The sequence below is a fragment of the Mus musculus genome, chromosome 10 (assembly GCF_000001635.26).
Source record: "Mus musculus strain C57BL/6J chromosome 10, GRCm38.p6 C57BL/6J".
Classification (NCBI taxonomy): Eukaryota; Metazoa; Chordata; class Mammalia; order Rodentia; family Muridae; genus Mus; species Mus musculus.
Genome location: NC_000076.6, coordinates 114,555,885 through 114,583,776, shown reverse-complemented (window position 1 = coordinate 114,583,776; position 27,892 = coordinate 114,555,885). Strand labels below are relative to the sequence as shown.

The 27,892-nt window shown below is 35.6% G+C and overlaps 1 protein-coding gene across 1 annotated transcript in view; it reads left to right on the top strand.

Moving 5' to 3' along the window:
• Positions 1-27,892, top strand: part of Trhde (TRH-degrading enzyme) — a 403,483-nt gene that overhangs the window by 218,526 nt on the left and 157,065 nt on the right. Inside the window, exon 6 of the mRNA NM_146241.3 lies at positions 16,513-16,650. Within this exon, the coding sequence (NP_666353.2) occupies positions 16,513-16,650 (138 nt within the window). The remainder of the gene's footprint in view (positions 1-16,512; positions 16,651-27,892) is intronic.

Sequence of the window (27,892 nt, the reverse complement as noted above, 5' to 3'; positions counted from 1 at the left end):
CAATGGAGGAGCTAGAAAATGTACCCAAGGAGCTAAAGGGGTCTGCAACCCTATAGGTGGAACAACAATATGAACTAACCAGTACTCCCTGGAGCTCATGTCTCTAGCTGCATATGTATCAGAAGATGGCCTAGTTGGCCATCATTGGGAAGAGAGGCCCCTTGATCTTGCAAACTTTATATACCTCAGAAAAGGGGAACACCAGGGCCAAGAAGTAGGAGTGGGTGGGTGTGGGGGACTTTTGGGATAGCATTGGAAATGAAGAAAATAGAAAAAGAAAAAGAAATATGAGACAATTATACTAAGCACACTACCATAGGGTTTTTGTTTTTGTGTTGTTGTTGTTGTTGTTGTTTTGGTGAGGGCTTTGTAATGAATGTCACCAGTTCTTTCCTAATGATGTGACCTTTAATACAGTTCCTCGGGTTTTGGTAACAACCAAACATATAGATATTTCCGGTACACGGAATATCTGATATGCAACCCACATGTTGGCTTCAAGGTAGGTTACGACCCACAGGTTGAGAAATACTGCATTTTACAAGTGTGAGAAGACATCATGTTTTTAAAAGAGATCCCGTCATTGGCAAGATGCATAGCTTATTGATGGCGTAGATTTACATGAGCCATCCAGAGAGTACCAAAGAAGCTCTCCACATTCCATGTCTGGGCTTATTCATACCAAACTGATTTTCACCTATACTGTCAATTTCAGTAATGTGAAATTTATCAAGCACAAGTGACACAGCCTTCAGAAGCAACTTCTTTTAGCTCATGGCTAAGGTTATATTTTCTGGGGTGAATTTTCCTTTTGCTGCTTGATGTAATTTTGTCTTGGCTACTGGGATCATTATTGGATGGTCCAAGCTCCAGTTTGGTATTGATGAATGTTTACAACAAGTCCTATTTTGATGGGAATTTAGCTTAGTGGTAGAGCTCTTGCTTAGCAGGTACCACAGCCTTACCTTGATCCCTGTACTTAAGGGAAAATAATAATTATGTTTTCTTAGAAGGGACAAAAGGAGACACCTACGTATACTTAACAGTCTTCAATACCTCTTGATCACTTTCATTTGAAAACTTGTCCATGGTAACATAATTTTAATTCTGGAATAGGGGCATAGCAGATGAGGAATCTCTTATTTATGGATTAGATTCTGAGGTGAATCAAATCATTCCCCTTAGTATATTATATAATTTCTCATGATCATTTGCTTTAAATGGTTTGTAGGCAACTGCTTCAGTCTCATGACACTCTCTAAGAATGTACTTCACCTATGACTATTAACAACAATCTCTTTTTGGTTTATTTAGGAAATAAAGCTGCCACATAGCCTCTTATATCAGTAAGCTTAAAGTTACATACTGATAAAGCACACAGATTGTGAATTTTCCCTAATTTTAGAGAACACTAGACATGGAAAAATTAATGTAGATTAATCAACTAGACTTCATTATGCTTAATACTTAGAGTATCTAAGGTATGTTGCCTAAAGCATTCAGAAATATCCCCAGTTGTCTCAGTCACAGGCAGAACTGAAGTAAGAAAAACAGACTCTGCTATGAGGCTAGTATTAATGAATGTAATAAAATGATTCTCACATTTTAAATAATTGTTCTTTCATTTAAAAAGACAGAGGAAACCCTTTGCAATCTGCAATATTAAGCTTATTGAGTAATTTTTAAATTTAAACATAGATACATATCTCTTAATCATTTTAACCACTAAAGGGTTCTCTGATAGTCAAAGAGGAATAAATGAACGAAAAAAGAATTTGATTGAGGCTAGGTATTTTACTTGCTCAGTGAGCTGTTCATTTTTTATTCCCGTATGACTTGGTAGCTATATGCAAAATGCTGTAACATCTTTTAGAAAGATATTTAATATGCATCCCAATGAGAGTTGGCATATTGCCATGCTATTGCTTGTCATTCAGCAGAATAAAGATATATTCACCTAGTAGCATTATGGGACAAGAGATAGGCTAACAGGAATACAAGTTTTAGAATCTTACTTTGTAAATACTGAATACCAAGTAAATACACATATGAACACATTTAATTCTCTCTATATTTGTGTTTGTGTGTTATAGTCAAAGTCCACATATGACCTGATTAAGTCCAATTAATCAGAAGTGGGAATGAGAAGATAATCCAGTTGTTTATAATTGGATGATATTTTAATCTCAAGTGACACTAAATATTAAAAACTTTAAAGTGTTTCTAGCAAGTCTCAAGGTTCTGCATCACATTTTCTTCCATACAATATATTTTGATTATGTTTTTTCCTTTCCCAGCTTCTTGCAGACTTTCCCCACTTCTCTACCACCAAAATCAAGACCTCTTATTGTTCTTTCTTATTAGAAAACAAGCAAGTATATAAAAGAACAGTTAGGCCAGAATAGGGCAAAACAAATAAGTAAAAAAAAAAAAAAAAGGAGCCAAATAAAAAGAAGAAGAAACATATACAGATACTGACACACATATTTTTACACACAGAAAACCCACAAGAAATAGAAAAAATAATAATGAAAGATCAGCAAGTTTAAAAATAAAATGCCCAGACAAAGCATTTTAAAAGACAAAATAATTCCTGAAATACCTTTGAGTTCTTTTTTTATGTTGGCCCGCCCTTAAGTATGTTTTATATTCTCAGTGAGACTCCTTTGGAGGAAATTAAATTTTTATTCCTTTGGGAGTGGGACTGTGTCTTTTTGATCCTTAAAAACTTAACAATGACATTTGCATTGAAAGACTAGAGAATGAGCAGGAGTGCATATTTGAGTATCTTGGAGTCTTAATCTTCAAAACAGGCCTGTTTTGTGCATCTCCTTCACCCTCCCCTTTTCTATAGGCAAGCAGCCATTAGAAGAAGAACAATAGCTCCTGTACTGGGAACCATGCCTCTCTATTCTGGGAGAGAAGGCTTTGCTTGTCCCTTAGCCTTAGTGATAGCAATGTTCATCATTTGTGGCTAGTGGGTTTGTTGAAAAGAGGAGTCAGAGTGTCAGGGAAAACAGCAAATGTGGACTAGAATCCTGCAAGTGTCGTATCTGAATCAGCATTGGTGCACAGATGTCCCGATGCTCTATGCACCCAAGAGTAGACAACACCTTAAAGGAGCCCAAATAAAGATAGTCTAGAAACAATGTCAGTGTTGAGAGCAAATCTGACATTTGGATCCAAACCAGTAGTGGATATAGAGAAGTTAAGAATTTCTACTGAGTACTGGTTAAAATAGCATCTTTTCTCATCACCTTACAAAGAGAGCTCATTGTGACTACTATAATAAGAAAATGTGCTCGTAATCCCCATTTCAGGTCTCCCTCTTTGTTATTACAGCAATGTCTTCTGTCAGTAGAGTTCTTTGACATTTGTTAGACGTGTCAGGAAGGTCACTCAACTGTTAATGTTTGAAGGATATTAACTGGCTTATCTTTATGGCCTTACTACATTTATTTATTCGTCTGTCTGTCTGTTTATAATCCTGACCCAGTTTTCGCTCCCTCCTCTCTTCCCAGTCCCTTCACCTGCTTTCCTTCCACCACCTACAGGCCTCCTCCATTTTCCTTCAGGAAAGGGCAGGCCTCTCATGGATATCAATCAGCAATCGCATATCAAGTTGCACATCTTTGCCTAGAAAGCCTGGACAAGGCAAACTAGTAGGAAGAAAGGGCCCTAAAAGTAGGCAGCAGAGTCAGAGAGACAGCTCCTGTTCCCACTCTTAGGAGTCCTAAAGAAGACCAAGCTGCACAACTATAATACATATGCAGAGGGCTAAGCCATCCCCATACAGGCTCCCTGGTTGGTAGTTTCTTCTCTGTGAGCCCCTAAGAGCCCAGATACATTGATCCTGTAGGTTTTCTTCTAGGGTCCTACAATCCTTTCTTCTCCTTCCATAGCATTGCCTAAGCTTCAACTAATGTGTGGCTGTGGCTTTCTGAGTCTATTTCCATCAATTATTGTTATTACGTAGTGAGTATTAAGTAAATTTTAGTTGAAATCACTTATTAAGTAGATATTAGCCGTGAAGTAAATGATAACCATGATACAATTCAGGGATCCAGAGAAGCTAAAGAACAAGAAGGGAGAGTTCAATGGGAGGTTGTGTTTGTTTGTGTGTGTGTGTGTGTGTGTGTGTGTGAATATCACTGTGAAGGGGAAAGAAAAGAAAGATTGCAGGTGGATGAGGAAGTGGCCTGGATCTGGAATGGAAATGGGAAGAGGAGAGATCAAGGTTGGGGAGGATGAAGGAAGAGAATAGTGGGGGAGACAACTAGAGTGGGGATATCTCTGGAATGAGCTAGAGACCCAGTGCAATGGGAACTACATTCTAGCTAAGACTCCTAGCAACGGGAGATATGGAACCTGAGCTGACCATGTTCTACAACTAGACTTTAATACATTATTCTTTAGGTTAAAATTAGTTGATAAGTATTACTTTTGTTTACATTTATTTATAGTTTTTAAAATAAAAACTTTGACCTTGCTTAAGTGAGTAAAGCTTTCTTTAGAGAAACTTCAGTGTTAGCAATGCGTGTGTGTGTGTGTGTGTGTGTGTGTGTGTGTGTGCATGCACACACATGTGCCTGCCTGCCTGTGTTTATTGCTTAGCTCGCAGCTTACATTCACTAACACAGTTGTAGAAAGAAGAACAGAAGGAAGCTCAGTTTGGCAGTATGCCCACACACACATGCATGTCATTTTAGTGAGCATATGACAGGTCTTTCAGAGAACTGCCTCATTTATTTTTGTAATATAGATGTTAAAATTTAAAATAAAGCTATAAATAGAAAATAGAGAAGTTTGCACATGTTCTTAATGGATAATTTTGTAAAAAGCAAGTGGTTCCTTTTTTGTTTTTTGTTTTTTTTGTTTTGTTTTTTGTTTGTTTGTTTTGTTTTGTTTTTAGATAGACATTGTTTCAAGATTTTATACTGTAGACCTAAAGATCAAAGATAAATGAGCAATACCTGGGGAATAACGTATTTCTTCTGGAGAACTTGTTCAAATTTGCATGGTGCCACAGCTTTTGAACACTTCCTTAGGAATTTCAAAACCAATAAAAATTTAACAGGGTTAGACACTCTCTAGGACCAAACCCCCAATTGAAGCTGAATGTAAGTCGATTTTGTCCTTTCTTATGCCTAGCAGTATTGTAGACGGTTACTCTGCTCATTCTTTCAAAGAAGAGTCAACTGTAAACAGAATAGTCCAGCCTGCTTCAACAAACCACAACAAGATCATATTGGAAAAACTTATACCAAAATATCCATTTAGATACTGATATACGTAATGCATAGTATTGGTCATAAAGGATTATACCATATTTGATATGTTAATTTCCTTGCTACTGGTGAAAAAAATCTTATCTTCACATAGCATAAGATAATATAAAGTGGTAATATTCATAATTTTCTAGGTAAAAGGCATTTGTTTATCACAGCTTTTAACCTGATTACAACTAAAGCGAAGGCCTCAGGGGGCAACTGAAGAAGAAATTACAACACAGCTCATTTCTAGGCAACAATAGTCTGTCTCAACCCATCACCCTTCTGAGATTTCTCCTGTCTTTTATTTTATTTTTAAAGATTTATTTATTTACTTTATGTATATGAGTACATTGTCTCTGTCTTCAGACACACCAGAAGAGGGAGGGCATCAGTTCCTATTACAGATGGTTGTGAGCCACCATGTAGTTGCTGGGAATTGTACTCTGGACCTCTGGAAGAGCAGTCGGTGCTCTTAACCACTGAGCCATCTTTCCAGCCCTCTCCAGTCTTTTATTAAAGTTACTTAAAATTAAGTCTAGATATTACTAAGCAAAGCTTTCACAAACAATAAAGTACTACATACAAGTAATCAAAAATAAAAAAATATATATATATATAGAGAAGAGTTTTTTGTGAAGGAAAAAAATGGATATTTTGATATTGGTTATTATACTACCTGGCTTGCCACCTTCATGGTTGTAACAATGTATACAAATATAAGAAGCACTGTACGTACCACACACTTCACATATTTCATTAATGTTCTGTGAGATACAGTAAGACATTGTGCTAGGCTGGGAGTGTCTGTCTTCTCTGCTATATTTTTAAGGTGTATCAGACTAACTCCATCACTCTTCTGTCTGATGGGCACAGGGCTCTCCTTAACTGGGAATATAAAATAAAATTTGGTAGGTCATCCTTTGACAGCATTCTGAATAACCTTTCTGGTTCTACCATTCATATATTCAAGTAGTCCTCTTTGGGAAATGTTCATCTCCTTACCTTTTTATCTCTTCTGGGGATTGAGGTTGGAAAATTCTACCAATTACAGTCCTATTTTGGTCAGTTAGTATCATAATTATCTTTGAAACATGGAGATACTAAGGCACGTATCTTCTCTCCTCAAATGTGCTTCAACAACACCTGTGTCCAATTAATTCTTTTAATCATTCTATGTTCTCCTCTGCAGATTTTATTTATAGTTCAATGTTGCTCTTCTTCAGAGCTCGGAATGTAAACTAGCTTGATAATTTTATACGAATTGGTTGGCTGCATTGATGCCACTTGCCTTTCTATCCGTTCATGCATTTCATTTGTTCTATTTATTTTAGAAGATGATTTAACAAGTACCTACTGTGGTGAACTCTATGGAGTACACCTCATGTAAATATTAGTTTATAACTGCAATGTAGTAGTATTTTACTTTCATATGCATCATGTTTTATCTTCTGTATGGAGGTTTCAGTATACATAAATTATTTCTCCCTCTATCTGACCAACCATATCCCTGTGAGCAGTTGCTTTGTTTGCACAGTAGCTCAAACCACAGAGCTATCACCTTTTTCAGACTCCTAAAATTCACACATATGTTCTGAAAATAAAAAAATGCTCCATATGGCTCAAATACAGAATACAGAACAAGAAGGACAGTTAATTAATCATTATTGTTTTATTTTAAATGTCTTACACTTTTTCTTTAATGGATGACATTTATTTTGCCACCATGATGGCTTCATTTAGGTGCTGGATTTCTCTCTGCTGAGATAGACCATGCTTCAGAATCTTGGTTGTCTTTAAACTTGTTAATTTTGCCTAGAAGAGAGGCATATATTTTTAAATGAATTTCTCTCCACAAGGAAACAACAAACAACTGCTCTTGTGTGTTCTTTTTGTTGTGTGGTAGTGTTAAAGGTGATGCTCTGTGATTTAAATACTATATATTCTTTCAGTTTTCTGATGAAAACCAATTTAGAATGCTTTTCCCTTCTGAGCAAAAAGTTGACCTTAGATGCAGTTTGAAGTACCTGGAATGTGATGTACTCCATATAATGAGTAATTAAAGTAAAAAAAAAAAATAAATCTTACTATGCAAAGATCATTGTCTTACCTTCAAAACAACAAGGGAATTTTCTATAAATTTGTGATTTCTCTTGAAAGCTGATAGATCATATTACTTGTTATGATTGAAAATAATTTGACCTCACACAAGAGAATATATTTTGTTTTCTTGCCAACTATTATGATTGCATCTTTGACTTACTAAAAAGGATGACAGATTTCCAAGGATTAATGTAGATTGCCTTGTTTACCTTTCACAATTTAAACACTATTTACTGGATCAAATTTATGCTAGTTGGTTTGTTAGCAACAGGGGGTGTTCAAGAGAGGATTAAGTAATGGTGTCCTTCTGGTCTCACAGAATACCAGCTAAACCATATTTTTTTTGGGGGGGGGGATTTTGGTTTTTTTGAGACAGGGTTTCTCTGTATAGTCCTGGTTGCCCTGGAACTCACTTTGTAGACTAGGCTGGCCTTGAAATCAGAAATCCACCTTCTGCTGCCTCCCAAGTGCTGGGATTAAAGGCATGTGCCACCACTGTCCGGCAAGATTATTTTTTAATATAACAATGTTAGTTTATTTTCAGTAATAGTTTCTAAGAATGAGATTGGATACTTTCTACCCATTCCATAGGCTAAACTTTCAGCACTTTGATTCTTTGATGCCATGTGACCTTGTTTTGCTGTGTTCAAAATCCCTATGAAGTCCATTGTGCTTAAGTTACCAGGAAGTGTGAAGAATCAAAGAATTCTAACTTGTATGGCCATTTGTCTTACCAACATCTCTCTACCTACTAGGCACTTACATATACAGTCCAAATTTGGCTTTCTGGTGAGATACATTATGAAACACACATCAAAATATTAGCAAGAACAGGAAATTATATAACGTTTGTATATATCCATTCCATTTTTAAATGAATTTGGGTGCTATACTTCAATATTTTTGGTCGTTTCTAATGGATTTCTAGTCTAGCTTTTGCATTGTGAAGAAGGAACCTTGGCAATATTCACAATGGGTACATTGTGTAGTGTGATTCACAGTAGTCTGAGTTGCAATTACTCTTTTGCTATTACAGATGAGATTACTATTCATATGATTTTATTAAGTATGTAGGCTCTCACAACACTGTGTTGTTTGATGCCACTTATTAAACTTTTAAGCTTACTAACCTCTTGATCTTCACTGGAAACATAAATTCTCCTCTGTTCAGGCTAGTTTTTCTCTGAGGTTATTACTCAACAAACTATCCATTTATATGCCTAAATACTGAAACTAAATAATAAACATATGTCATTTAAAATATATTAATATAACCAATAAGAAGTTTGTTATGGACGTAAGATTGGGAAAGGCCAATTTTGCAGTAACTGTTAGTCTGTAGTTTTCAACTCTCTATACAGCTGGTGCTAGCCTTATATTCTCAGTTGGTCTGAACTGTACTCCCCAAGTGCTGGGACTGCAGAGCATGCTGGGCAATATTGCTGAATCTTAATAGATCATGGGTACATCAGCAATTGGCTCAGTGTTTGGTTCTGTACAATTCAGCACATTTTGTGTTTTATCTTGCCTTCTCTCCTTTGCTACATCAAGCCTCAGATAATACAAAACATGACATATTCAGCTTTGATGCTAAAATAAGATATCAGGCAATTGAGGATGCAGTCTCTGAAGAGTTACAACTTAACCCACTTCCTCTAGGTTAGTCATGTTTGAGAGTACCATAGCTCACACAGACATGTGCTAACATTTATCTAGGATTTTGAGAGGTTTATAAAATCTTCAAAGATCTCTTTATGGAAATATGACTTCACTTTTAGTATATTCATTGAGTAAGATTTCAGAGGGAATTCATGGTTTTTCAATTGAGGAAATGTAGCTGATAGTAGAAAATACATTGAATATATAAATTCATCTATGTCCAAAGGTATATGTGAAGTCATAAAATAGTATTATATCACTACAGAGTTGCTTTGGGCCCTGTGTGCATGCAGTGCTTTCTGCAGAAGGTTATGTAAACAAATGCAGAGCTAAACATTTTAGTTGAGTGCTTGTTCCATTGTAGGCATTGATGGTGATTACTTTATAAAATTATTCTTCAATGTCTGCTACATATGTGTGTTTATACAAGTTTGACTTTAATACAAATGAGCTGCTTTAACAAGCTGCACATAAAATGATTATTAACATCTTGGGTGTGTGTATTTTAAACACCAGTCTTTGAAATGTTAATTTTGAAGTACATTACTATATGAAAACAACATTTGTTTCCACTAGCTCTTTATTTTTATTCAGTCTGTCAGTATAAAATTTGGCTGTGGGTAAAATATTAACTACTCAGTTAAATGGTGATATAATTTTTATGAATAAATCTAACTGTTTTAAATAGAAAGCTTAAAATAATCTTAAAATACAGTGGAAAACAGAATCAAGACCTAAAATGTATAAAGTTATTTAAATGTTATAAGAACTCAGGTACAAATAATTTCTAACTTTCACAAATAGGATATTGTGTTATAAATGTACAAAATACAAAATTGCAATATTAGCCATTTCATGTGGATCAAATGTTATTTTCCTCCAGCAAATTTATTTTTAGTGTTTGAATTCTTGATCTTACTCCTCTGCTTTTAAGTTTCTGTTATGATGTGAATAGGTGGTGAAAACCAAGAGGAAGATGTCTAAAACTCTGAAATGATAGGCATGCTGGCAATCCTCATTAAAGTTATTTATAAAGTAACAGCTTCAGGTTAATGTTGTCTTGTGTGGGATTTTGCTTAATCTATGGAATAATAAAAGTATCGTGTGGGAGCTCAGATTGCAAACTTGTAAAAATGTGATAGATCTTCATTTTTGTTTTCCTGATAGAGTTAAGACAGTGTGGTCACAGGTATTAAAAGCAATTTTACTTAAAACTTGTATTCTATGTTTTATTTCTGCAATACTCTATGCCACTAATACTGTATCATTGTAAGATATCAAACACTTATACTCATATCTGTTCTCTCTACTGTAAAATTCATTGCTGGAAGGTGGGAATAGTGCCTTTATTGTATTTCGCCAGAGCACAACACAGAATCTTTCATGAGGCAGACAGTAAATATATAGACTTGTAGTCTGTTGCTTTCTTTGATTTACAAAGACATTCTCATTAGATTAAATCCAAAGCTTAGACAACTGTCCTTATCTCTGTGAAAGAGAGTATTGTGACATTACAAAATCAGAAAAAGGAACTGCCTTACATAAACTTAAAATTACCATAAATGTGTAATATCTGAACTCATTCAGATATTTTTATTTTAGATGTACATCTATGCCCATAGTTTTACGTCTACAGCGAATTCACACACAGGATTCCAAAATACATATTTTATTTAACTAATGTTGCTTCTTAGAGAATGAGGATAAATTTTATGGAATAACTGGAATAGTACTTTGTCATCACAAAGATAAGGTCCTTTTTGTGTGCTCTTTCTTCTCAGATGCGCAATAATTTTCAGTTTCTCTTTCTAGTTGCCCTTTGCTCTAGTCCAGCAATCCCCTACCCTTCAGACTTCTCAAAGGTCTCATAATGTCATATAACTACAATTTCCAAGGGAACTTGATGATTTTGTTCCTGTGGGCCTCTCTGTCATCACTTGTGGTTTGCTCCTTACCTTGTGCCATACAAACCTCTCTGAACCACACTCTCCAAGAAACTATGCTAGAAGCTTTCCTTGAATTTTTAACAAATTCCCCTTTGCCATAAATGTCCTTTACTGTCATTTATTCCTAGAATACTTAAATAATTCTTAAAAATTCAATTTAAACTCTTGCTTAGAAGCTTTCCCTCCTTCCCTCAGGCATAACAAATCATAACTCTCTCAATGTAGCCATTCGGTATCCTGAGTCCACTTCCAGTCTCACATATAAACCGGTTGTATTTTATTGTCTGTTTTGATCTGTGTTTCTCTTTCTACTACTACACAGACTTTGAATCTAGGATTCATTGTTCTGTCTATCCTTAGAAGCAAGCTTTCCATCTGGAATACAGCAGGTGCTTAACAAATATACGTAGAGCTAATTCACTCATTTAATCTCCGCAACAGTAAATGTACATAAATGAAGATACTGAGATCTCAAAAGTTTGTGTGGTCTCAGAAGTTGTATGCCCAGAGAAAGGCAGGTATTCCCACCCAGTCCTAGGACTCTTTTGTCAAAGGAATATCAGAAGAGTCATTATGTTCAGATAGGAGACAGGGAAAAAGGGGGAGGGGGAGAGAAGTCTTTGCATAGGGATCAGAGAATGCAGCTTCAAACCAAAGAGCAGGAAGATAAGGGACAAGACTGAGACAACTCATGTAGTGATAAGATATTCATAGACATATAGAAAGTAGAAAAATTCTCAAGGAAGACACAAGTTTCAGCCAATCAGACAGAGTAAAAACTCCTGATTGATATTGCACCCCATTAACATTCCTTATCTTTTATGTAGGAAGTAGCCAACAGCTTTAACTTTCCTTCTTCCTTGACAGTCCAAATTCAGTGACTGTGTCTAGAGCAGCCATTGTCTCATGTAATCCCTTAGACTTGACATGTGAGGTTGGGAGCCACTTGGAAGCATCAAGGAGTATAATTACCTTGATAGTTAATGATGTGTTAAAGAATTCTTAACTTCCATCACATATACAGTTAAAAACCAGTCTATTTTATATATATATAAAATGACTTTAGAAGTGAATTCTGGGGCTCTATTCATGTTATTTAAAAATGACTCTGCATTACCGAAAGATAATTTAGTCATTTCTCTAAGTCATTGCTCTTGCAGTATTTTGCTGACAGGCTCTTTGTGAACACCTGTAGTCACTTTTTCCTGCCATGTGTAAAACTCATTTTTTTGCGTGTTCTCCCAACTGTATTTTCTCAACATTTCTGTCAATAATCTTCAACTTTTCTGTTTAATTCCTATTATCACTAAAAGCCATATAGTTATTTCAAAGCATGAAAAAATGCTTGAAATATCCCTTAATACCAAGCCTCCTTCAGCAACAGACTGTTCTATGACATCATTCACACTCCCTCTCTTAGGATAATGGCTACTTCCTGACTATTGGCTCGATTAGCCATCTGGTATACCACAGCTATAAATCTACACTTATTATGTCATAATGCATGTTTCTGACCATTTATTAAGACCCAACTCTTCAATGTGATCATCGAGGATTTGAGTGGTGTGGCTTTTTTAATTGCATGTTTACTCTGCCCTGGATTTGCCCCTTTCCAGCTGCTTCCTCCTCACCTCTCACCTACTTTCTTGGATGCTGCCTCCTCTGCTAAACCTTCCTGAACTAATTAAACATTTCATCCTCTGTGTTTTATAGCACACCCACTGTATTACGATAGTGTCTGTGTGTGCCGGTCTTTCTATTGTACTTCCTTTCTATTCTTGAGTTCAAGATTATGAAGAAGCCTTTAATCATCCATTTATTCCACAAGTATAGAGTGGGAATTAAATATATATTTATTAAAGAAATAAGTAGCCAAATAAAATAGTGGCTGTGTGGTTTTTGTGAAAAATTCTTTAGTTTTCTGAGATGATTTTTAAAGTTCTTAAGTCTATATCAATACATCTATATCAACATAGCTATATCTGTACTATCATCTATCATCTACCTATCTATCAATCTATCTATAATCTATCTATCTATCATCTATCTATCTATCTATCTATCTATCTATCTATCAATATTGAAAAACAAAATGATACTGATATCACTGTAACTTGTAATGACATCATGTATAAAAATTGTAATATCTACATTACCTCTGTGGAATTAGTGCTTACTGTTAATACTGATTTTTTTAATGCAACAATGCTTTTATTTATTTTTAAAATTAGTTTATTTTTTACACTCTATATTCCATTCCCTGTGCTCCCATCCACCCTTTTATTGCTCCACATACCACACCTCCTTCCCACCCCACCCTGTCTCCATGTGGATGCCCCCCGCTCCCACCCCACCTGACCTCTAAACTCCCTGGGGCCTGCAGTCTCTTGAAGGTTAGGTGAGGCAGTCCTGTGCTGTATATGTGTTGGGGGCCTCATATTAGCTGGTGTATGCTCTCTGTTTGGTGGTTCAGTGTTTGAGAGATCTTGAGAGTCCAGATTAATTGAAACTCCTGGTCCTCCTATAGGATCGCCCTTCTCCTAAGCTTCTTTTTTTTTTTAAATATTTTTTATTATTACGTATTTTCCTCAATTACATTTAGAATGCTATCCCAAAATTCCCCCATACCCTTTCCCCCACTTCCTTACTCACCCATTGCCATATTTTGGCCCTGGCATTCCCCTGTACTGGGGCATATAAAGTTTGCGTGTCCAATGGGCTTCTCTTTCCAGTGATGGCCGACTAGGCCATCTTTTGATACATATGCAGCTAGAGTCAAGAGCTTCGGGGTACTGGTTAGTTCATAATGTTGTTCCACATATAGGGTTGCAGTTCCCTTTAGCTCCTTGGGTACTTTCTCTAGCTCCTCCATTGTGGGCCCTGTGATCCATCCAATAGCTGACTGTGAGCATCTACTTATGTGTTTGCTAGGCCCCGGCCTAGTCTCACAAGAGACAGCTATATCAGCGTCCTTTCAGCCAACGCTTGCTAGTGTATGCAATGGTGTCATCATTTGGAGGCTAATTATGGGGTGGATCCCTGGATATGGCAGTCTCTAGATGATCCATCCTTTTGTCTCAGCTCCAAACTTTGTCTCTGTAGCTCCTTCCAATTGGAAACAATCTCCTAAGCTTCTTTCAGCCTTCAATTCAACAACAGGGCTCAGCTGCTTCTGTGCGTTGGCTGGGTGCAAATATCTGCATCTGACTCTCTCAGCTGCTTGTTGGTTTTTTTGAAGGGCAGTTATGATAGGTCCCTTTTTGTGAGCCCGAGGAAAATAAGGTCTAACTACAGGCCCAAAGTGCGATCCAGCTCAATGGGAGGTCCCAAGGCATGACACTATTACTGAGGCTATGGAACACTGAATTTTTAAAAGATTTTAACATGCCCACTTCCTTTTGGTGTTACCTTTAAAAAGTGGTAGGTCATAAATCCTATCAGCCTTAATTATGGACTGAAATAAAAATGAGATATTGCATATTCACCATGAGTATACTATATAGACACTGGTGCTCACAACACACACATGCACACACATACCAAATTTAAAAATTTAAAGGTCAGATCAACTTCTACCTCTTTAGAGAAAGTCCCCATCAATAATTTTATTATTGTATAACTTTGCTAAAAACCACTCTGGAAACTTTAATCTATAAAATAAAATTATTTTATTCACTATAGCCAACTATGTTATTTCACATCTTATCTTATATTACACAAATGACTTCTTTTATTTCAGTTTTTACCATTCATCGCTCCAGATAAGTGGTAGGAAATTAACTAATGCTAGGCAAAGCTGGCTGTTGATACTGTAGGGCTATTGCTGTTGAGAATGTAGAGCTGTAGGTGTTTATTTTTTTTAAAAAAAATTCAGTGCCCTTTCTCTTGTGAGCTGTTTACACTTCTGTCAAATTGAGTTTGCCTCTGGCTAGAATTTTCTTTCTTTCTTTTCCTTTTCTTTTTTCCCAAATCAGTATAATGTATTCTGTGTTCTGTGTTTTGTATGTATTTTCCTACCAGAAACTCAGCTCCCAACCCATTTTTGCAAACAAGCCTTTTCTTCCATTATTTAATACCATTTTTGAATAACGTAGAAGAGAAATCATTTACCAATGATTTACCTATACTAAGGTTAGATAATGGAAATTGAAATTATATTAAGTAGACAAGGATTAATTTTGCTTCCTCCCAAAAGTATCAAGTAATATATCATATATAATTGATACTTCCTTTAACATTAATATTCCTTTATTGAAATTGAGTTTAGATTTCACTTGTAAAATCTGTTTACTTTATGTCTTGCAAATCAAGGACTGTTTATTAAATTTTCATGTTGATCAATATGTGTTTGTGGTTGATAAGCAATAGTTGAAGGAGCACACACGTATATGCTCAGTTAACTTTCCTTCCTATAGTATACTCCATCTTAGTTCCCATTTCTTTAAGTTCTAGGATTGGTGTACTCTCAGCTTGAAATTACAACTCAATCCAAAATAATACAGTGTTTATCTGATTTCTCAAAATGAACAGACTCTCGGGCTGAGTTCAATATTAGGTAGAGCCATTTAAGCATAGAAGTCTTTAATCTCAGTAATGATACTTCTCAGTCTTTAGCCATATAGGGGGTTATTTAGCCTTGTTATCTTTCACAACTTATTTTTCTGTCTCTTGCTCCATCCATGAAGCCAGGTGGCCAGAAGGCCTAATAGCTGGCAGCATTTTTGTCAACAGAATCCAAGCTGTTACTTTAAAGCAGAATTTCTGAAACCAAAAATTGCCCCTTTCTCTACAGTTCATTTTTAATATAACAAGTCTGCTTTTATTAGAGAAATGCAGTGAATAGAGGGTTCATGATTCTGGCTGTTTTCAGTACTTCAGAGTGATAGACTATTAAGACTATGTGATGTCAGCTTTATGGCCTTTAATCTAAATTTGTATGTCTATCCGCACACGCTATGGTCTGAGAAAAGCAATGCCTTTTGCAATATACATTGTGGTTCCCCACCCAACCCCCTTTTGTGGAAAATAATGTGTGTGGTATGATATAGGATCAGAGAGAGAGAGAGAGAGAGAGAGAGAGAGAGAGAGAGATGATTAACATGTTCTAATGAGCTAGGTATAGTGGTTTAAAAAGAGTGGATTCTTGCATTGACTTGACCAGAAAATGTTATTTGAGAGTGGAATTTCTGTTTACACTCTGGAAAAGACATGCGCAAACTTTCATTTTATCCTTGCTCTGTGTGCCCACTCTTCATTCTTGCTTTATGCACTGATAAAACAGCCTGCTGTTCTTATTACTTAGGGCTTACAGTAGCCCATTGATTTTGTTTCATGTTATGTTTAAATCAACTGTCTTTATTTTACACTATCCTAAGGGGTTGTTTTATTTACTGAGTTTCCTCTAGATCTGAGGCTCACCGTGTAAGACTGATGAGCACCATCAGTTAAGTGACACCCGCGCTGTTCATGTTGTCGGGCACATCTTGCCCTAACCATGAATCACCTATAATATTACCCAATCTACTGTATTGCAGGAGAAGCAGAGATTTCTGACAGATGTTCTGCATGAAGTGATGCTACTTGATGGCTTGGCCAGTTCCCATCCAGTATCACAGGAAGTGCTACGGGCAACAGATATTGACAGAGTGTTCGACTGGATCGCATACAAAAAGGTGGGGTAGATAAGAGCCACACGCTCACGAGATTTTTTCACAGTTGGGATAGATGACCTACTTCATGCTGGAAGTCTTCTTTTTTGCTATTCTTTCTAGTGAATGAAAATGGGTTGTAAGGAGGAAAGGAGTTATTAAATTCATGGCATCTTATGAATAGGCCTGCTTTATAAATGAGTAAAATGGAAATGAGTGTTTGCCAAATATTGCATGGAAATACTAAAAGTATTAATGAATAAATGTTTGAAAACTTCATTTGAAATTGCTGTACAAATGGCTTTAGGTAAATGTCAAGTTTTAGTATTAAGAATGTTGGCCTAACTAGTGACAAACTCTTTATACCAGTGCTCCCTCAATACTTGATTGACTTATGGAAATGGGTCTAGGTAATTCCAGAACACCTGCATCTTATAAGTAATCTTTAATGGAATTTTGGGGAGCTAAGCAGGTTTTCCGGATGATATGGCATAGTAAATAAAAATTAAAAGGTTTTTGAATGAGTGAGAAACAATTGGACCAGTGACTAGATTCAATTGAGTTTTTTCACTGCTACCAGGATTAGGATTTGTCCTTAAATCTCTAACTCTTGATTCAATTTTTACACGAGGATGTATATGTTAGCCTTTAATTTACTAGTCACTTACTGGTAAAAATGAGGGTAAGACTCATGTTCTTTTTAGTGTAAATTTAATTACATTCATTGGAATTTCTATGTAGATAATACTGACTCAATAATGTCAAGAGTTTTGAAAAATTACTAAGGTTATTTTATCTATGAAATATATTTATTTGTGGGTATTAGAGATAAAAATGATTCATCAGAAGCCCTTGGTATAATGATTAAGCTAATGTAAATACTTGGTTTTGTGCTCAGAAATTATTCTCTAAACATTTACTAGTTAATGATGTACGTAATAGTGTATAAAGATGTTTTGTTAATTAAAAATGTCATTGCCTTTGATCAAGTAGAGTGTTTTGGATATATGGAGGAATAATATCAATTACAGGCTCATTATGCATTTATTATGCTTATTCTGATTTTTATATAAGATTGGTTTTTGCTAGGTTTAGTTTGCTACATATTTAACTTATTTAATGATAGTAATGTTTTAAATAAAACCTAGGAAATATTATACTAAGACACTCCAATGTGATAGTAATATACTTAGTTATTTTTCTCACACCTCATTCTAAAAGGCTATTTCTAAACACTTATTTTACTTTAACATGAGTAAAAACATGAAAATATTATTTTGATCAAATGTATTATCAATGTACCTTTATATGGAACACCTAATCCTTTCCCATAGAATTATAATGTTTCAAGATGATTTAAGAGGGCTAAGACTAGGAACAGCAGTAAGTATGACTATAAGGCAATTGTCAAGCTACAGTCTACACTTTGTCAGAAAGGCATAGTAGTTTCTCACTATGAAAAACCAGCAACCTCTGTTGTGGTCTCACAACTACCATGGAGAGAGTATCTAATGAACATTTTACTAGTTCTATATCATTATGTTTCAAGCATCAGTAAAAAATGTAGCCTTTCCTCTAATATTAGAGGTACAATTTTACCACAAATGGAACATGTTGAAAATGGTACCATTTGATGGGTGCTAACAAATATAGACCATGAGAATACCATGGTAAACCAATGAACAATATAAACACCATGATAAAATCTTCTCAAGACCATTCTAAGTCCTACCTTGTCCACACTGATTATCCTACAATGAGTTAGTTTGCATTTCTGGTCGGTCTTATAGAAACAGTATATATTGCTTAACTTTCCTTCTTTCCCTCATCATATTTATCTCATGATACATACACATTGACAATTCATAGGTAGGCAAATAATTTCTTTATTTATTTACGAAAGAAATGAGCTGTTTCTGAGACGGGTTATTGAAAATAATGCCGCCTCAGGCGCAGCATGACCTCAGACATCTTTGCTAGCTGCAGAGTCTCCATTCCTCATCTCCGTGCTGCTTATATAACTCAGAGTGTTGTAATAATGCCTTGTACCTTTCCCAGTTTTCAGAGTTTGGTAAGTTGCATGAGTTTCTCCAGCTTTTTAAATTGTGTTAAATTTTCTCTACATTACCGTAGAGAATGTGGATCAAGATGGAACACCTAGCCATTGCACAGCACTGAGAAACAGTGAGCCATATATGTGTGGATTAAGTCTGGACTCATTCTGTTACACTCACCTATGTGTCTACTTGGCTTTGGCATCCTGTGTCTTGACTGCTGTTGTCTCATAGTTAAACCATGAAGCAAGACCATGTTCGTCCTTCAGGCTTTCTTTCAAAGTTCTTCATTCATTCATGACTTTTGCATTTGCACGGAAGAGGGTCTGTTAGTTCCTACAAAACTTACACTGGGATTTCTAGGATTGATCTTCACTGATCAAACAATTGAGGAAATTAATATTTTAACAATACTGCTTTAACAGACGGAGTAGACTTCCATTCAATTCTGTCAGATCCTCATTCTGTTCTCTCAGCTGTGTAGTTTATAGCAATCTTTCAAGCCATTTTACCTGTTTATCTTGACTATTTTACATTATGAGATATCAGACATGATATTTTAATTTTTTTCTGAGGGTTTTTTTTGTCTATTTAGAATGAACTTTATGGAACTAAGAGATTGCTCAGAGGTTGAGGTCATTGGTTGCTCTTCCAGAGGATCAGGATTGGATTCCTAGCACTCACATGGTGGCTCACAATTATCTCTAACTCTATTTCCAGGCTATCTGGATTCTATTCTGGTCATTAATATCACTGGGTTCAGGTGTTATATGGATATACAGGCATGAAAACACACACACACACACACACACATATATTTTAAAGTTAGAATTACATTTCTTTTTAGACTTCAATATTAAAATAGCTGTCACTTTTTTTATTATGAATGCTCTATAAAGGCTAATGGAAAGTCTGCCTGTTGTAGCCTTTATAAAATCATTTTTTTAAAAAATTTCCATACATGGATACAATGTATCTTGATCATTTACATCCATCACCTGCCCTGTCCAACTACGATAAAAAACCCCTGGTGGTATCATTCTTCTAAAATTATACCCCATTTGTTTATTTATTTATATGTATATTTTTAAATTTATCTGTCATAAGGGATAGCATTACACACTGCACCACAAAGAAACTAACAAGGACCACACTCATTAATAAATGGGTCACACGGCCCCTAATGGAGGAGCTAGAGAAATTACCCAAGGAGCTAAAGGGAACTGCAACCCTATAGGTGGAACAACAATATGAACTAACCAGTACCCGGGAGCTCTTGTCTTTAGCTGCATATGTATCAAAAGATGGCCTAGTCGGCCATCACTGCAAAGAGAGGCCCATTGGACTTGCAAACTTTGTATGCCCCAGTACAGGGGAAAGCCAGGGCCAAAAAGGGGGTGTGGGTGGGTAGGGGATTGGGGGGGTGGGTATGGGGGACCTTTGGGATAGCATTGAAAATGTAAACGAGGAAAATACCTAATTAAAAAAAATGGACAAAAAAAAAGAAAAGAAAAGTAACTTTCCCTTCCCTGTTGGCCATCAGTTGCCAAGAGCTTCTTAGCCAGAAGGAAAGTCATAGTAACCCTATTGTAATACATGTTGTAAGTCTGTATTGGCTTGATTTTGTGCAGATCTTATGCAGTTATGTACAGTTTGCTGTGAGTTCATCTGTGTGACAGCATGTGATGTCTAAAGGACATTTCAAAGATCCCTTCCCTATCTTCTGGCTAATAGATTCTTTCTCTTCCTCTTTCACAGTGTTCCCCAAACTAGAGGATGGTGTTAAAGAAATAAAGATAGCTGTCCCATCCATGGCTGAAAAGTAGCTGTAGCTTATTTTTAGCAGGCCTCCGTCATGAATAACTCATAGGGAAATCATTGTGCCTGGTACTGGGTATCTCTAAATTTTTATTTATTTATTTTAATATATAAATTTATATAAATTTATATAAAATAAATTTATATAAAATATAATATAAATATAATATAATAAATATAATATAAATTTATATAGAATTTAATTTTATATATTTATTGTGTTGTATTGTCAAATATTGTCTACCTAGAGTGTCCAGTTTTAATCAGAATGGGGTGAAATTCAGTCAATTCCCTTTCATGTATCAGGATAGCTTTTTATTCTCTTTATGCTTTTTAGTCTATTTATGTCTCAGGTTTAATTGACTGACTTTCAGATTTTCAGCCTTCAGCGAGCTGCTGACACAATATTCAATCCATATCTTCTTTGTAACCCATTGTCCAAGTAACTTGTAAATCCAAATCTAGATATCCTGTACCAGTGTTCAGTGGGTATATTGGTGTTCTTTGGCCTTGGTAATCTCAGTGGGTAGCTATCTCTCTTATTACTGTCTTTTATTTTTTATTATGTTTTTGAGCACATCATAAAATGGTAGCTTACTCTCTATTTTGATTTTCTAACAATTTGTGCATTTAAAAATCTTTGTAAAATGTTGAATAGTTGTCCAGGATAGCACTATAAACTTGGATTTTTTTCCTGAAAATCATAAAACATTGAGAACTTACTTTCTTTTTAAAAGCATGTATGTTCTGAGTTTTTAATTTAAGCTTGAGTGAGCTCTGATACTCTGTTTCTGTTTCAAGGACTGGTTCTATTTTATCTAAGATGTTTAGCTTATTGACAGAAATTCTGCTTAGCCTTTTCTTACTTATTTAACTGCAACCAAATCTCCAATGATGTCAGCCCATCCCAGAAGCTTTTCCATTGGGTTTTACTCCTCTTTGCCTGGTTGTGCAACTTAAAATTTATAAGCATTGTTATCTTCTCAAAGAACATTTTAATACCATTAACTTTTTCTCTTGTTATCTCTTTTATAGATTAACTCTGAAAAATTATTTCCATCTCCTGAATACTTAAACTTTATTTTCTATTCCTCCCTTAATTTTTTGTAATTTCTTAAGATATAAACTAGGGGTTTTAACACAAAACTCCATTTACCAATTTTAATTTTAAATATTTTTCCATGAGTTTTCCTCATAAAGTTATTCCCAGGGAAGTCTTAAGTTTTGTTAATTATACTAAAATTTCCATTCCATTCACTTGCACTTTATGATTTTCTGTTTAATTTTTAACTAACATCAGTTAATTTCTGAGTACTTAGAGTTTGCCAAAAAGGTGTATGTTATTTATTTCTGACTTCTGGTGTAAAAATTGTATATACACTGTATGATTAAACTCTTCTTATATTTGTCGAGTCTTCTTTTATGACCTAGAAGTTGGTACTACTTGATCCTTTGTCTACATCAATGTTGGCAAGAGTACAAATCTACAAATGCCAATTAGGCGTAGTCTATTGACAGAACTATTCAGGTCTTTATATGTTTTTATATATTTTTCAAAATAAATTATTCTTCTCTCATATATTACAACCCAGTACACCCCCACATCCACCCCCCTTTCTGAGATCCACACCTCCTTTGTTTCTCTTCAGAAAAATAGCAGACCTTTTCTAAAGGGATATCAACTGGACATGGCACGTTACAGGAAAACTAGACACAAACACTCACATCAAGGCTGGATAAGGAAATACAGAAGGAGGAAAAGGGTCCCAAGAACAGGCAAAGTATTCAGAGACATCCTGCACTTCCACTGTCTCACAAGAAAACCAAGCTACACAGCCATAACATATATGCAGAGGACCTGGCTCTGACTCACTCAGGGTTCTTGTCTGACCATTGGTTCATCATGCTTACGTGATAAGCACCCCTCCTCCTCTTCCTCCTCCTCCTCTTCCTCTTCCTTGTCTTCCTTACCAACTCATGATTCCAAAGACTTGGGAAAAAGAGTAGTTTAGTTACTTGCTGATGTATTTAAAAAGTAATCTTTAAATGTTAATATAGACAATGAAGATTAGAAACTTAGGCTGAAGTATCAGTGACTCACATTGCTGCTGATTTAGCACCAAACCTTGCTATATGATCAGTATCTTAGTTTACTTCTCCTAGGCTTTAATCAAATTCTTACTACACACACACAACACACACACACACACACACACACACGCACACACACACACACACATATGGTACATGTAAACTAGGAGCTTATCTGCTGTGGTGGAATTGGCAGGAAATGGAACACCATGTAAATTATGGGGCACATGACTGTGTGTGTGTACATGTATATGCATAGTCATGCTCCCCATAATATATATGAGTGCATATATAATATATGTGTATATATATGCATATATAGTAAGTATATATGTGTGTGCCTGTGTGTAAATAAATATATAATGTAAATATATATATATATCAATACACATATAATAATGTACAATATATACTGATCCAGTTAACCTATAGGTGGAATGGGTAAACCTTTCTATTTTGGATATCTGAGTGATTACAATGATGACTAGATATAAATAAATAATAATAGTTAATGTTCATTCACTGTTCACTCTGTGCTAGAAAATGTGCCAGTCTTATAACAATATTTTAATTCTTATAATAACCACATGTGGCTTTCACTATTATTATTTTAATTTTAAAGAGAAGTATAAATGATAGTCAATTGAAGGATGATTCAAAGAAAATCAGGTTTAAAAACTAGCATTTGTCATCATTATATTTGATCAGAAAGCTTGGCTGTTGCAATCTTTCCAACAGGAGCAGACAAGTCCTTGCCTATTTGCTAGGCATTTTCTACAGAGTCCTGTGGATATAATAAGACATGAAGGAGAAAAGTCATAGAAATAAATGAGTACAGGAGGAAGTAGATATGTACATTTTAAATAAAGAGACCTAAGTGTAACAGCACATACAATAGGAAAAACTGTGCACTAAACTAGTTGATAAATCTGAGGTATAGTAATAACTGTATGAGTGATGAAGTGAGAAATGTGCACCATACCATCAGAAACCAATCTTCAGTTTCTTAGCTCTATCCCTATCTACTTAATGTTTTATATTGGTGGCATCAGACTAGGTTAATCTACTCAAGACGTCAATATTGTGATCTTAATATACTTAAAGTTTCCAAGTAGAAACTTTCTCTGTCTCTCAAAAGAGCTCTATTTTATTTTAATTCAGTGACTTATTTAACTAATCTCATGTAGTCTATGAGTATATAATATTTTGACTGGCTTGTGTAGGTTAGATCTTGTCCTCAGGGCTGGCAAGAAGCTCATTCCATAAAGAAGGTTCAGAAATGGAACACCATTGAAATTATTGGGAACATGAAGGAACCACATGTGGCCACATAAAGATCAAGGGTTTGGGGTAATAGACTTCAAGCTGAGCAAGCTGGGTTTGAACTACCAAAGCTCTCCTGTCACAGGGAGCTTATAGTGAGTGTTGCAGGGTAAGAAGATCCAAAGAAGTGCTGAAAGAAGACATGTCGTAATTTAACTACTTTTCTAGGACAAAACAACCCTATAGATATAGTAGACATAGAAGTGATATGCCTGATCTGGACAATTTAGACTAGAGACAGAATATGTAAGCAGTAGACTTTTGTAGTTATTTTATGTAACATTTAGTTAAAAACATTCAGTTTCTCATTCTGTGAGATCTGTAACTAGAGTCAATACTAACCTTGACCCCCAAACCCTCACTGTATTTATGATTCTCTGACTTATCATTGTATATACCTCGTTCCTTAATACTGTCCTAATTATTTCTACTTATGTTTTTATTCCTCTTGAATTATAATTTCATTTCACTCTAAATAATTTGCAGAGAAATAGATCACAGGAGAATAGAGAGTTGTGGAAAATGGAGGTTAGAACTAGTAGATCAGATACTGATTTTTTGTGAAGTTGAGTTGGAAAGTTGAAGTTCTTTGAAGAAATACTGAGAGATGTTCATCCTGAGTAATCCCAAGGCTAGTATTAAAAATAGCTTCCTAAAATTCTCTTTTAGGAGAGAAAAAGTGTGATAGGTACTGTATGATGAAAATATAGATCTAATGAAATAACACATTGCTTTATAACTGGAAAATGAAGAAGCATTTATTGAAAAATATAACAAAAAGTAGCAAGATGCTCTTCACAGACAAGAAAGGCTGTGAAAGATGGATTGGGACAGCATTTTGCTCTAAAAGCACACAGGGAAATAAGAATCAATGACCCAATGACCTGGATGATGAAAGTGAGGGAATGCTCATTAAATTTACATATGATGCCAAGGTGGAAGGAACTGCTGCAAGCTCCAAGAGAAGAACAAATTAGCCGATGACTTCAGCATTTCAAATAGGATCTTTTAAAAGCAGAAACAGTTTTCCAGAAACTCTTATGTGAGTTGGTTTTATTCAGAAGATAAATAAATATTACATAGTATGAAAAAGAGAGGGATTTGTCAAGTAGAGAAAATCTGCAAGAACCTGGTGACCCCACAATTTGAAAAGAAACTGGTAATAGAAATTCAATTTGTAAGATTTTGCTGATGTATTCTACAGCTAGAATCTGACAAAATATTTTTATGGTTCTGACATCTTTTGACATTGAGAAGACCAACCAGGCTCTTTTGTGCATCATCCTTTGATATCTAAGTACCTCACCCACTGTGCCATCTTAATGAAGCTATGGTGAACACCCAGAGAGAACATGTAGATAGGATGCCTTCTGTTGTAGTAAAACTATGTCTTCCTTTAAAAATATACCCAATAATCAATACAAAGCCTAAGAAATTAAGCTAATGGCTCTAATTAGCATCAGTATAATGGGGGATCATGCATGTCCTTTAATGAGCTGCTACATACAGCTCATTGGGACAGCATCTTTGCACTAAAAGCACACAGGGAAATACAACTTTTGTGAACTACTTCACATGCATCACACCACTTATTCCTAATGGAAACCTTGGGATCCATGCATTTTTACTTACCATGAACATTGAGGTTTAGTTCCATGACCACCAAGGGTCATGCTTCTAGCAAGTGGCTAAGACAATATTTGACATAAATGTAAGCTTGAGTTCTGGGCTTGTATTTACAAAATAGTCTACACATGACTATATCTTAAAATGAGTTGTGGTGTGAACAATTTCTAAATGTAGCAACTTCAATTTCTTAGGTCACTTTCAATCACTTATATCTGATTATCTGAAATCCCACTTCTGATATCAACTCTTTCTAAAACTTTTGACTTCCCAGTTTCATCCCTATGACATACTTGTCTGGATCAATGCCAGACTTAAGCAGAAGTATCTTTGGATGGAGCACACAGAGAGCACTTTCTAGAACCAAGTCAGATTGTACTTCTTTGCAGAAAATTCTATAAAGACTGAAGTCAGTATAACAATAACACACAGGGTCCTCCTCCCTGCTCACTCTATGCTGTGCCCCATGGAGTTCATGTCTGTTTCCCCATTGATTCCTATTCTCTATCAAATTCCACCCACACTAGGCTTTTGGTCTGCTTATGTCTTCTATAGATAATATTGTTTTTCCCAACTATGTCCAGATTTCTCTCCTTGGAAGCTTTACTTACACTCCACTTTCTAAAAGAGACTTCACCAAAGCAATTTCCTCATAGTTATTTTCCTTCTATCCCTTTATTTTAATCCACTTGTTCTGCCCCAAGATGGTGGTCACTTTCTAACATATTACACATGTGTCTAGTATTATGTGTGTGTCTCACCCATTTAAATATGAACTTTATAAAGTGAGACATCTATGTCCATATATATAACTAATTAGTATACAGTAGGCTTTGGATATGCATCTCTTGAGTGAAATTAAAGAAGTTGTAAGAGAAGCCACAGTGGCAAATATCTGCAGTCTCAGCACTGTGTGGAAACTGAGACAAAAAAATTACTGAAATTTCAAGCCCAACCTGATCTATGCAGGAAGTTTCAGACCAGCTAGTGCTTTGTGGCTTAGCCCTATCTCAAGAATAAAATAAAGTAGTAGAAATATTATTATGGTGTTTCAAGGTAAAGATGACTTCTATTTATTGGAGTTGAGAAAATCAAAGCCTCTTAAGGAGTTCAAGCACAATCCATGAGTTTCAGAGGAGTAGGGAATCATGACTTAACCAGCTAGTCTCTTTTCTGATGTGTTCTGTCTTGTTTAGTTGGACTGTGCTCAGGCTTGTAAGACCTCTTTTTTTTTCCTCTTTATTCTTCTGCCTCATGAACAGTCATCCTCCCACTGGCCAAACTTTTCCAGTTTTGACTTTTCCAAACTGATTCTCCCTCTGGGCTTTAATTTCCTTATTTGTAACCAACTAATATTACTACTATACATGACCTTATCACATGAATCATTATTTTGGCCTCTTTAGCACTTTCATAAACGTTATAGAGTAGCTGATATGTACATCGATTGACTATAGCACCTGTGATCCTTTCTGTAAAACTGGTGGTCTTTTAGTTACACAGAGTTCAATAATAGCTAATGATAGCATTGGTCGTTCTTTGAGGAACTGCCAGGAAACACCCAATATCTTCTTTAATCTCTCATCCATTAAGGTAAATGGTATTATCTCTAAGTCATATAGGAGTAAGCAGAAGCCTGTAGAATTTAGTGATGCGTTCAGGCTCCTGGATGTCAGAGTGGAAATTCACATCTCAATTATAACTCAGGATCTTGTTCTACTAGAATACTTTTCTCCTGTGATTTTGCTGTGTTAGAAAACACAATTGACCTTACAATCTTTTCAGACACAACAGGTAAGGAATTTTTTTTTTGAATGAGACACTAATATTTTAAGGTAAGTAACATGCTGACAGACAAATAAAACAAGGCTTATAAAATCTGGGAAATAATAATCAGTGGCTATGGTCTTCTCATTAAAAAATTAACAAGCTCAATGGCTAAAAAAAATTATCCAAAGGAGAAAGAGGAGAGAGAAAAGAAAGGGCAAGAGAAGGGTAAAGAAAAGAGGGAGGAAGGGAGAGAGGGAAGGAGATAAAGGTAGAGAGGTAGGTAGGTAGGGGGAGAAAGAGAGAGAGAGAGATAAAAATGAGAGGAAGAGGGGATTGATTTGGAAGCATTTAAAGATAGAGTCAGTCAGGAACAGCTAAGATGTACAACCTACACATGAATCCCCTGGAGGCTACAGGGCTAAGAGGTGATTCCATAATTGGCGCTAACGTATAAATGGTCATTATAGCTAGCCTGTTCGCCACTTTTCTGTCAACATCAAGGTCAAAGCAAGATAAATGGCCCCAAATTACAGGAAGACATCTCAGTTAATATCAAAAAGAGCTTCTTGACATAAAAGGGAATT